A 13,130-nucleotide genomic window follows, 5' to 3' on the forward strand; every position below is an offset into this window, starting at 1 on the left:
TAGCAGTATTGGAGAAGTGTGTGTGACACATCGTAAATATTAAAGAAAGCTTATTTATATTAAAAGATGAAAAAACTGCTCTCAGATCATCGTAGAGGGTAAGTTAGGAACTTTGTCTTAGCTTCCTGCTGGTGAACTCACAAGCAGTTGCACTGCTCCTCCTCATTAAGGGCAAGTAGAAACACAAATAATACGAATTAACATAAATAGCTCTCGATACTGGTATAAATGTATTTTAAATTGTGTGTCTTTTATGAAATATTAAAAAAAACCCCACCAAAAAGCCTCCCCAAAACTGAGCAAATGAAAAAGACCAATACAACAAAGAAAACAAAACCACAACCCCTTTGGTTTTCCTGTACAACCAAAAGCAAACTTTGCTCAGTTTGGCTTTCCACACTTCGTGCTAATCCTCTTTGCTCAGCTAGCTTTTTTTTTTTTTTAACTTCCTTAGTCATGTTTTCAACATGCAGTTTCTTGCAATGTTGGGTAATGTTAGCAGACTTGAAGCTTGTTGGTCTGAAAAGCCGTGCAGTCTTTTCAAAAACTTGTTGAGTCGTGTAGTGACCCTGGATGTCACCACCTACATTCAGGAAGAGTGTGTATAAAAGATGTGCATTGAACAAAAGTTTGAAGATGATAAATCAAAAATGCCATGGTAAAACAGGTAGAAAGCTACACCAAAATCTACTTTGATTTTAAAAGTTAAAATGAGATAATAAAAGGTTAGAAAATCCCAAAGCTGTTTGCCTGTACAGCTTTGAATTTAATCCCCAAGTACATAGGAGTTTTTTTCATTTTTTTTTATCGTCAAGCACATTTGTATCTCTAGTTTCCTCACAGGACATTGCCTCTGTTAGTTCTGAGATAGACTTGCTTTAGTGATAAATTGGAGCTATATAGGAAGGACCTATCGTGTTTCCATAGTCTCTGCTTCAGTTATTGCAGAAGATGATGTTTATTAAAGAAAAACAGATGTCAGTGTTAAGTATGCTACCTTAAAGAATTGCACTTGAACACTGCTTTTGCTAAGTAGTTGCAAATGGTAATTAAGATGCAATGCTGATGTTTACCATGTTTTAATGGTAATGGTAATTCAGATACTTACACTGCAGTTATGACTAGTCACTGTTCTTTATTTCATGTTGCTTAACTATGGTCTGATTATCAGAATTGCTTTTACATCTGAACTCAGTGGTAGCTGTGTTGTAAATACGAATTTTTATATGCTGATGTGTATCCTGGAAAAAATGAGCTTTACAAATTGTCACCCAAAATTAATGGGCAGTTTTGACCTCGTGTCAGGATTCAGTCTGTCTTGTTTAGTGTGGCTCACTTGCTTTGTACTTCAAGTATGAGAGCTACGAAGAAATGCTTTAAGAAATTAGGCAGTGTATTAAAATAAAACTGTATATTAAACCACAGGAGAAATCTATTGAATTCTTGCTGAAATACCCTGAAAAGGTAGTATAATCTATTCATGATTAGAATTGTGAAAACACTTGTGGAGAGGAATGAGGAGAGAATGAGCAATCCCTCATTTTCCTGAAAGTACAGGAAAGGACTGAATTAAGGATGCCCTTAACTTCTCTAGTTTTGGTAATGAAATGCTTGTAACTTGAATGTTGGTGTTGAAGTGTATCTCTTCATGTAGCTTCTTTTGTTTTAAAGCAAACTATAGATTATAGCCTCAGAGAATTCATTTGGTAACCTGTGGTTCATGGGAATTAAACTCTTGCTTCAGTCTTTATTGCTTGAGCTATGGCAGTACTACACAACAGTAGTAGGTTGTTATAGGTTGTTGTTTCCTGTAGACCAGCATTAGAATCTTTGCTGGTAAGTGTTGAAAGCTTAATGACAGCAGTGTTGTAACTTGAAATGTGCTGAGGTGCGTATGGGTTACTCTGCCTGTAGTATTTCTGCCGTTGCTCTCTGTGTTTTGGGGGTTTTTTTGGGGTGGGGGAGAGGGGGTGTTTGTTTTTTTTGTTTGACAGAATTCTTGGTTTTCTCACTCTAGTACAGCCTTCTTGGCTACCAGGTTGTGACTTCCCTGTCAAGGTAGTGATTCTCCTCTTGCACTGACTTCATGTCAATTTTTTTTTCTCTTCCTTCACTTGCCTGCCAAACCCTATTTGCTCTGTGGCCCATTCGTTTTTGAGCTCTTTAGTGCTCTGCATTCAAAATGGCTAGGAGCTTCCTTGGCTTAGGAGGAAGAATTCTCAGATTGTAGACACACCATGAAGCAGTCCAAATCTGAAGCTGTTCAGACTGTAGAGCTTAAGGAACACAGCTGGATTTTGGGGGATAATATGTAGATAAATATTTTAATCCCTTGAGTACATACAAACTGGTTTTTATGATGTTGCTTTATAACCAAACCTTTTGTTTGGGGAGTTGAAATAACAAAACCATCAGTCCTTACAAAAAAAGTACTCTCTCACTTACTCTCAACCTCCTGCCTCTGTAAATTATATTGTAACTAGTCTAGAAGGAGCAACATGTATCCCTTGATGCTTATGAGAAAAAAAAAAAGAAGCCCCTCTTGTTTTGTCTCCTGAAAGAGTTGTGATGAGGTTAACCTCAACCCTACCTATTTGTTAGAAGTTATAAAATTGAGAAGATAATGGTGAGAAGTGGTAGACAACTTCGGTTGTCCTTTAGGCTTCTTCTTAATTATCTGTTCAGTGAGATAAAGGGTGAGGTCAGTTGTCTCTTCCTGCCATGTGTAAACAGAAAAGATTTGGGCTATCTTTTGCAACCTGGCTGTTTGGATCTGGGGGTAAAAAAAAAAGTAAGCTGTATATTCAAGAACACTCCCCCAACCCCTGAGATGTTTGCTAATAACTGTGTGTTGTGATCCTGTCTTGAGGCAGCTTATTTGAACAGTTAGGGCATAAGCTACTTTTGTTGTTGCAAGTCAAGTTGTTAACTTGGGGAGGGTCAGAGGGAAGAGAGGAGTCTTAAGTTACTGTGTACGTAACTAGGATGGGTTCTTATTTGACCTAAAGTCTGTCTTGATGCAGCAGCACAAGCCAGCGAGGAGACAGTGACATTTCGCCGTGAACGCAGCACATTTAGGCGTCAGGCAGTACGACGCCGGCACAATGCAGGGAGTAACCCTACCCCTCCTACATTGCTCATCGGATCACCCCTCAGGTAGGGTATCTAAATGTTCCACCATATTTAGCATGCATGCAGCAGACCACTTCCCCACACCCACCAGTGTTGCCAGAAAAGCACTTTTTACTTCCTTCCCCACCATAACCTTGAGCTGTCACTGCATGTCACTGTGGGCTTGTTGAATTGTGCATGTATCTGTGGCACTATTTTAAAAATGATCAGGATAGTCAGTCTCTAACATGTTACAGCTGTTTTCAGATTGATATAAAAATTAACTAATGTTAACAAACTTAGCCTCAGTGGTTTTTATCAAAAATTTTAGAAACTTTTACTTTCAATCAACGAGAAAAACCCAAGATAACAGTATCAGCGCTCCCCATTTTGGTTTTCTTGAAGAAAGTAAGCATTAGGGACTAGTTCTGTGATCACGCTTCACATCTGTAGATTGTGAGAGATAAGCAAAGTGACAGAACGTTATAAAGAGCTAAGTACATATGGAGGCTCCAAATCTGAAATACAGGTAAACCTTTATGAAGATCTGCAGCTTTTTACAGCAGAAGAGAAATAATGAAGTGAATAGAATGCCCAGTATTGCTTAGTATTAAATCTAATTGTGTGGCACTTTGCATGCCTCAGCAATGTTTGAAATGTACTGTGTACATGTATCTCAGGAGTCCCCCAGCCTTTACTGCCCCTTTGTTTACAATGCTCAGCCTAGTGATTTGTTACATACAGTGGCTCTGTTTGATCTATCAGCCTGAACAGTAGAAACAGCAGCCACAATAAGTTTTTAAACTTGTGTTTTAAGTCTTTCAATTTTTTGGTTGCTTATGATATTGGAGAATCTGGTGAGGAGAACATGACCTGTAAGAACATCCCCTATAAGTATCAAAGTAATGCTTCCTTCAGTTATGTGATAAATATGTAGGAGTAATTGAATATGTTATATATTCTTCTTTTGTATGCTAAACTGTTTTTGTGTTTTGGGAATATTTACGTAATTTTTTTGAACTAGCGAAAGCTGTAGAAACTGAACAAGTAAAAAGAAGATACTTACAATAGAGGATGGCAGAAGAATTGTGCTATCTTTGTCATATCACTGAAATACTTGAGGGACTACATTTGCAAATATTCCTCAGGCACAGGGGGATTGCAAGAATGGTACCTAGAAATCTAACAAGTGAAGGATTGACTTCTGTCATATCAAGAACTGAAACTAGTTAGGTGTGTTTTTAGTGGCTAGTGCAGTATGAAGCACTAATCATGTAATTTCAGAATTTTTTTGTTAAGCTTTTGGTCTTGCTGAGTGTAGGGTGTTCAACTTCAAGCTAGTGATTTACTTCATAGTGGAGGATGATAGAACTTTGTATTCTTTCAGATCGCTTTTGCTTTAACTGGTTGCTTTCACTTGCCTCTGATTTTTTTTTTTGTTTTCCTTTTTCTTTTTATAAAGGAGGGTAGTGCAGTTTTGTGTATTGCTGCATAAGAGGCTGTGCAGACTGATGCAAGCTCCTCAACTGTGTATTAGTTAGAAAAGTGTTTCCTTTCTTGTAGGTATAAAGTAAGGAAAATAAAGGACTGTTTTAAACTGTGGTTGACAGCTGCCTCATTTCACATGCTAGTGCAGTCATTAAGGTTCCCATGGCTTTAGCTTGACTTCAGTGAGAGACTGTGAAGTAACTTTGTGAACCATGAATTTCACTTTGTGAAGTGGGAGTAACTTTTCAATCAGACGAGATGTTCAAGGGTGAAATAGCAGGTTAAATATTCTAGCCTTGTATTTCCTCTAAGCATCTTTGTTATGTAAGTTTGTTCCATTCTAAATTAAAAAAACCCAAACTGCTTACTGTACTTTCACTAACATAATGACATACATTACCAAAAATACTTCATGATATAAACATAATCAGAATTGAGTACTTAGTGAGGTTAATTTACTCAAAGTGCTGTTCGTGATGCTAAATGACTGCTCCTTGGAGTGGAGTTAAATTGCCCAACCAGACACCAAAGTGCTTTCATATTTGTTTGACACAAATTCCATTTGAGCTATCAACTGTTGAATGTATCTGGAAAAAAAAAATTTATTAGTGTTCTAATTTCTAGATGAACAGTCTAAAAAAAAACCTTTCCTCTGTATGGGTGGCTTAATTTTAGTGTAAATTCTGTGTTACTGGAAGGAGGAGACCCTTAAGAAAGATTTAAAAGAAAAGAAATTATGCCTAAAGAACAAATGTGAAGAAATAAAGAGACATTTTTAGCCGGTTACCACTAAGAAGTTTTCAAAATATTGCTGTGATTGTACTGACATCACTCCATCATGCTGTTGGTGAGCTGCCCCAGTCTAGTTTCTGATATTGCTAATCCATTACTTCAGATATTTAACTTCTAAGAGTATTAGATTTACTAATCTTTAGTTGCCCTGATGATATGTGTTTCTTATTCTTGCCAGCAAAACTTTAATCTCTAATCTTCTAACTCTGTCATAAAATTGGATGTTGGGGGAATGGTCCCTAGGATGCGTTGCGTTAAACCTGATTTCTTTTTAAATTTCCTATCCATGATTGCAATTACTTTTCATTCCTTCTGTGAAATCTTTAGGAAAAGACAATGACATTATATATGTGTGAGTTTGGCAATGGTGAACAAGTAAAACCTGGTCTAGTAATATCTGATAGTTTGATGCTAAATTAGACACAAGATTATTTTGCCTGGTAACCTTAAAAACAAAACAAACCCCAAATCCCCCATAAAATACCATCTACCCCTGCTTTTGTCCTGTCTAAATGTCAGCAGTGTTTTGGGCACTTAAAAAATAAGTATGCATTGGCATCCCATGTAGTCAGTGGTGTATGCATGTGTGTAAGTGACTGTATGAAGCAGAATTTTATTTTTACAATTATCAGTTAGGCAGAGAATAAGCACCTTTTTTGTATATCTGTGCAATTAGTTGACATCAGTACTTTGGTGGGATTTTTTAATTGTGACAGATTTGGATAACTATTCAAAAGGCAGCTGTGTATATACCTCTTGATATGTACCTGCTATTTATGGGAAAGCAGCATTGTTTAGCATTGTTTTGGTGTTGCTGATAACACTTAAAGAACACAGTGAAGGTTGGCGCATCTGTGAACTTCCCTAGGGCTTTTGTTGCTGCATTGCTCACTGAAAGCCTTGTGTACAGTGACAAAACACTGAATTTGAATTTCAGATTAAAATACGTTAGAATACAATAAATGAGTTGCAGTTCTTATCCTCCTGAGCTGTGTGCATGTCTGCATTATTTTGCATGAGCTTTTCTTAACACCTATTCTTATCCATATTTTGTTTTCCAGTGATGCTCTAACAAAAGAACTGAAAAGTAGGTGATGTAGAAAATACTGTTAAAAGCAAGTACATCAGATATAACCCTTCAACTTAGTAAGATTTTTTTTTTTTAGTTGCTTCATTTGCCAACTGTAGCATCACACTGTAAATAGTGAAGTGTTAAAAGCAACAGGTGGTACATATTGTTCTTCAAAAGAGTGCTTAAGCTATTTTCCAGTCTTTAAAATACAAAACCTTTTATCTAAGATAATGCCACAGCTAATGACTGTATAATATAAATTCTTTAAATCCACAAAATGAAGGATAATAAAACCACTGCTCTTGCAAAGATGGTCTGATATATAGTGACACTTTGTCATATCTAATATTAAAAGTTTAATATTAAAAAAGCTATTTAAAAATCTAGCTTTAGTAAATAGCTTTATAAAGTAGTTTTGTAATGGAAGTCTGTGAAGAGAATTAACATTTTCAAACATTGTCTGCTCATAACTATAAATGTACGAATTTCTCTGAAGCCCAGGTTGACTTTTTAAAACCTGTGTTTTGGTGAGTAATAAAGCTTTTGCTATTACTTCAAAATAACTTCAGAATCAACTTAAAATTTTTGCCAATTAATAACTTTCTATAGAGAGTCTTAATATGTTCAAAGTAGTTCTGAATCCAAACATATTCCTTTGGTTATCGACAAGGTCTGTGATATCATATGGCCATTAACAAAGCTTAAAAATGTTTTCTGGTTAGAGTATGGATTAATAATAAGAAAGGTGTTGTCCTGTGACTAATAAAAAAAAAACCCTAAACAGCCAGCTAAACAGCTGATCAAGTCATGCCTGAATAAGCAAAAAGGACCCCAACTTATGTGAGAAGACTGGAGTAGTCAGTAGTAAATATAGGTGATACCTCAGGTTAGTCTATAGTTAAACTAACCACCAGTAATTTGCTTTTGCACCCTTAGGAAATTAAGACTTGCAAGAGTATACCTGTTGGGTGACCTGGGGAGATAACTAGAAAGCACTACTACTTCTAAGAAGTTGACAGGAACAGTATCTCTAGATTACTTGATGTAACTAGTGCCTAAATACTCTGTTACACAGAACTTAGGGGTTACTTTAACCCTACCTATTGGCTGCTTAATGCTACTATACTCTTTCAAAAAGAAGTTTTCCTCTTTTAACTGAAAAATCTTGTTTTGCTTCACTTCTGGCTCTTTTTCACTTCTTTCTGGTAATGTGTCCCCAATGCGTGTTTTCTCGTAGCCTTCAAGATGGTCAGCAAGGCCAGCAGTGCTCCTCCCAGGTCAGAGTGCAGTCCCGCCCCCCTTCCCAGGCAGCTGTGCCCGGTGCTAGCGCCTCCTTGCTGGTGAGAAATGGGAGTGTCCACTTAGAAGCATCACATGCCACTGCATCTGCTGTAGGCGGTAGCAGTTTGCACGATGAACTTGGTATGCAGGCCTTATGTAACCTTGGTGACATGGAAGTTTTAATACGGCAGATTTATTGGTAATAATGCAGTGAAAATCAGCTAACCTGAGCTTTGTTTCTGAATCATGTAGGTGTGTTTTAGGAAGGCCATATTGTTCATCAGTTTGTTGCCTTTGTCAATCGCCTTTTCCGGATACTTTATGTAACAAATGCATGATGAGAAAGAAGGAGACATAGATACAAGTAATGATGGTGTGAGAGCTTTCTTGATTTGAACAATGTAACACAAGTAATAAATTTTTCTTGTGGTCTTGCAGGAAGTTGAGCAGAGATGGAGACTTTGGGGATCTTCTGGTTCCTGAAAAAAAAAAACTTATGGCTCCTAAGAATTCTTGATCTTACCTTTTTTAGATGAGTTGCTTAGCTGCTGTTCAAAAAAGAAATACTTATGTAAATGAATGCTTTGCTTTTAATGTACACCTTAATTTAGGAGCTTGGTATTGGAAGTAAATCTGGACTCTTTCTTATATCAAATGTCATTATTTTATGGAGCTTTATAGTGCCCCTTAGTTCTTCATGGTCCATTTTATGTAGTATTCTTGATTATTAACATCTTAATTAACTTCTACACAGCTAATAAAATTGCTAGGGAGAAGTTAAGATGGTCTTAATAAATGACTGATCTGCCATATAGTAGTACAGGGGCAGGTTTGGAAAAATTCCTGGCAGGGGTCTTTGCAGCTATCTGTACATGGCGTGAATTACTTATGACTTCATCATTAATATGTAACTCTTCCTTGAATTACTGAAATGGGCATCTTGAACACTGACAATTATTAGTGATGGAATTTTGAGCAGCTGTCAGCTGTAGTAACCTAAAAGTACAGGTTTGATCAGAACACTGACAAAGCATTTGTTTCAGACCTTTCTGTAACCCAGTTCTAAAAGATAAGTGAGTTGTCATGTTACCCCACTAATGGGGAAGACTCCAGGAGTTGCCAGTCTCTGGTAACCATTTAAATGTGAGTTTGACTGAGTTCTTCGTTCTTCTGCATCATCTAGCTGCAACATAAGGAAAAATTGAATATTAGCAAAACTGAAAACCACCTTGACCTACTGAGATATTTTATAGAATTTAACTACAGATGTAATAAATACACATGATCTAGTTATCTAATCATTTTCATTGTAGATTCTGTTGCTTTACTGTTTTCTAGATAGAAGTGTTATTGTTTCAATCTCAGTACTTGTATGTGTCTCTCAACTATGAAAACTTGTCATGTGAAACTCATTTTCTTTATTTAATTTGGACTCTTATTTCTTATTTGAGAAAAATATATTTGAAATATAATTCTGAAATTGTTATACTGGTTATATCTGTCCAAGGTTAATGTTGAGATACATTCTTGAGGCTGCCATTATTTATTTGAAGGATTTGGTTCATCTTACCCAAAATAAGACAGTTGAGTTCTGTAGAATTTGCCATTTAATACACAACCTAGGTCTACATTATTTAAGAGCTTATATTACTATGCTCTAGCAGAAATCAAAGTAGATCATATATGAAATTCAGCATGGCATTCAGGCTCTCTAAAAAGGCGTATTCATTGTATTTATTGTGTATTGGAGTCTTCAAAAATTTGTATGACTCAATTCTTCTGAAACTTTGTCCATATTGTGCTTACAATTATATGGGACATCACATTGTCTTTGGGAGGCATAAAACTTCCAGGGTCTGCTAGACACAAATCTGATGTATAACAGGGATTTGTTTCCTGTTTTGAAACTCTGAGAGTCTTGTTTAGAATCCTTTGAGAGAAAGCAGCTGCTATAGGCAGGGTCTTCTTGTGTTATTTTAGCAAAATCAAATTTTCCAGTTTGTGTGGCAGGTTTTGTGTAACAGGTGCTATCTTTTGTTAAGAGTAAAATAGTTGGCAAAATGGTGCAAGCTTTCGTGTGAATGATTCCTTTATCTAGCCTGACAAGAAAGTATCTTTCCTTATAAAGGAAATGTGGTTAGTTTCTTTGGGGGGTTTTTTGTTGTTTTGGGGTTTTTTTTTAAACACTCAGGGATGAAGTAACACTATTTTTCTGTTTCCATTGAGTCTAAGGCTCTTGGTTTTGCTCTGTTATCCCAAGATATCTTACTGTGAAAGATGACCCTATTACTTTAGATTGTCTGTGGTTTGGGTTGGGAGAAGGTTGTAGTTTGTTTTTTTTTCCCTTGATCAGCATCAGAATAAAAATTAAAGCAATGAAGGAGATATGACCAATTCTGTGTTACTGTGGAAATCATTGTGACTGCCCAGGGCAAAAAAAAATCCTGAAAATAGTGGGGAAATATATGGAAACAAAATCTGGTTTACACCAACTGGACATATCAATGACAAACATAGCAGATGGGGTTATATATCTCTGTCCACTGCATAAGAGTTTATTTTCTTAATTCAAATCCTCTTGGAAAGGCAAGCAAGGCATGTATTAATTTATTTTAAAAGCCTTCACATATAGGGCTCATGTTTTCCTTTACCAATGCAGTGTCTGCTTCTACATTTTTTCTACTTGTGTTGATGTCAAGCTGCAGCACTTAACAAGACACACAATTTTTGGTTTTGTTTGCTTTAAAGTTTCTTGTCTGTTAATTTGATTCTGGTGGCTTTTTTTACCTAGGATGAGCCTCACTGTATTATACCTGTCCCACACGTGGCCTGGTGATGATGCAGTTGTCTTTAACTGGGCATTGCTCTGGGAGTAAGGCAAGAGATGCTTTGAGGCATTATCTTCAGTCTTCCAGGTTCAAAGTAGGAAGATTTTTGTCAATTATGTTGTTGGAGGGCTGAGGGGGGAAGAACTTGAAGTGATGGAAAAGCAGCTTGATGTGGAGCAGAAAATATGAAATAAATCATAGAAGGAATGCAGGACAGAAAGGAAAGGTGGCAAACCAAATGCCATGATTATAGGCAGGGTTGATATACAAATCACAAAAGCAACAAAACGTGCTATGACTTAAGTGAATGATGGTTTTCAGAGCACAGTGTGGCAGTAGTGATGCTTTTTGTTCTCACTAATATATGATTCTCTAAACAGGTGGGATTTTTCAGTCCTTGCAGTGAAGACTGATTAAATTCAAATTAGAATTTGTGAAGTAGTTAGGAATCCAAGTACTGAGTTATTAGAACAGATGCCCAGTGTCTGAATCAGGGGTGAAATAACAGACTCTTGTCCTTGGCTAGATTATTTTTTTAAATTGCTTTTGTGCTTAAAGAGAACTGCTCATCTAGAGTTTTACAAGACAATTATGCTGCTATGTTGGACTTCTGGTTGTACTGTTTATATAACAAGCAATAATCTTTCAGATTTAAGTATTTTAATTCATGAAGGCAGTTAAATGGTTTTGAATATCAAAACTTTTCTCTAAAGACAAATGTATTCACTGGTTACTTACTTGATTAAAACCAATTTAGAAGCAGTTACTCAGTGCCTTTTTTTAATTAAATGGGTGTAATTTATTTGGGATGGATGTGGGAGCATGTTCAAAGGTACATGTAGAAAATAAATATTCACTTCCCATTATTCTTATGGAAAATATCCATGTTATAGTGTGGAATTTGGTATAATAGGTTAAGTTCTTCTTTTGACAAACTTCATATAGGAACAAAAAATGAGCTGCTTTGAAGTGTTCTAACTGAAAATATGTAAGTCTTCATACCATAGCTGATGGTAAAATTTTGACCTTTGGAAGTAAAGCTCCTAGCAGTCTTCCAAGTAGTCAAATTCTGATGACTTTGGTTTTGCTGACTAGGATTTTAAAAATACTGACTGAAGCAGTAGACAAATATATGTGGATCTAATGATGATACAGATTTCAACATGTCAGTAAGCCTTTGCATGTGAATTAGTCTGAGAGGCTTGAGTAAAAGTAATGTTTATTAGATGTAAAACTGGGAAGCAAACTGAAGATAACTTACCTGAGTAAACCATCAGAGCCCCATTTTAGTTAAATCCTGAGCTACTTAAGTCTTCCAGGTCTTGTCTGTGTAAGCTCATCAGCCTATTGCTTTTGTTGATGCCCTTAACTGTGGGAACATGAGTTCATACAGTGTGAACTATTACATGGTTGTCTCTGCATGTGGTGATGACATATTTTGGTCTTTTGGAACAAGGAAACTTGCTTCAAAGGAAATACCTTTGTCTTTTCTTCTCCATGTCAGAACGAAGATCTATTTTGAACTTGTGCCCTTGAGTATCAGTGTCTTGGTTTATTATTGTAACCTGGTCCAAATGGAATATTTTTTGGCTGACCTTAATTTGCTAAGAACTTACAGCTCTCCTTTTCTTTTTTTTTTTTTTTTTTTTTTTTTTGTCTGTGTGTGGAGAAGTTATAGACACTTATGTTGAGTGGGCAAACGTGCTATTGATCATATTTCCTGGTTTGCAAAATAATCTTTGGAGTCTCTCATTTGTTCACAACTTGATAAAACTACAGGCTTTAGAGAGAAAATATTTTCTTAAACTTATTCAATATGATGCTATTCAAAGTATTTCAGAGAATGTTGTGGGAGACACAGGAATGGGAGAGAGTCACTAGAGTAAAGAAAAATGCTAGGTATAGCCATATGTATTGAATCTTGAGTACTGAAATTCTTTGTTAGAATTTGTGTACTGTGAGGAAGCTGTTCCTATCTCACGGAGTTTAAAAAGTATTTATTTATGTGACTTTGGGGCTCAGACATATTATCTCCAGTCACCCTTTGGAGTTTGTGTCACCAACAGCAGTGAACAGTCCTGTCAAGTTTTCTACTGAGATGAGTTGAGGCTTTTCTGAAAAATCTTTTTATTTAAACTAACCAAACAAAAAACCCCAACAGAACAACAGCAGCAAAACCAAACCAAATCAAAAACAGCAAAAGAAAAACAAAAAAAGGAGGCAGAAAAAGATTTTGTTTTAATGAGAAATTGTCCTTTGCTTGCCAGGGAGCTTTCAGTAGGAAGCCTATATTAATAGGTGGGTGAATTGCAAGCATGACATATCCTGAATCCATTTTTTAGTTCATGTATAAACAATTGGAATTAAGTGTTCTGTTTGCTACCTCTCTGTTCACCAGGTTTATGTCTAACTGCAGCAATGCAGTACTTACAGCAGCAATATAAATGCAGTGAATTTTAACAGATTTAGAGATAAGTTGGGTGACAGGGAACTGTAGATATGAGTGAGTGTAGTAGTTCAGTAAACTTCTTCTGAAATAGTTCTCTCAGCCCAAGAAA

At 36.2% G+C, this 13,130-nt stretch overlaps 1 protein-coding gene across 10 annotated transcripts in view; it reads left to right on the forward strand.

Moving 5' to 3' along the window:
- Positions 1-13,130, forward strand: part of PCNX1 (pecanex 1) — an 86,619-nt gene that overhangs the window by 28,753 nt on the left and 44,736 nt on the right. For 5 of the 10 annotated variants that reach the window (XM_048305808.1, XM_048305801.1, XM_048305802.1 and 2 more), the window contains 2 exons: positions 3,024-3,156; positions 7,701-7,885. The exons of 2 other annotated variants lie outside the window; for them this stretch is intronic. In XM_048305808.1, the coding sequence (XP_048161765.1) occupies positions 3,024-3,156; positions 7,701-7,885 (318 nt within the window). The remainder of the gene's footprint in view (positions 1-3,023; positions 3,157-7,700; positions 7,886-13,130) is intronic. 3 more of the 10 variants (XM_048305804.1, XM_048305803.1, XM_048305800.1) reach the window with 2 other exon arrangements.

The sequence above is a fragment of the Corvus hawaiiensis genome, chromosome 6 (assembly GCF_020740725.1).
Source record: "Corvus hawaiiensis isolate bCorHaw1 chromosome 6, bCorHaw1.pri.cur, whole genome shotgun sequence".
Taxonomy (NCBI): Eukaryota; Metazoa; Chordata; class Aves; order Passeriformes; family Corvidae; genus Corvus; species Corvus hawaiiensis.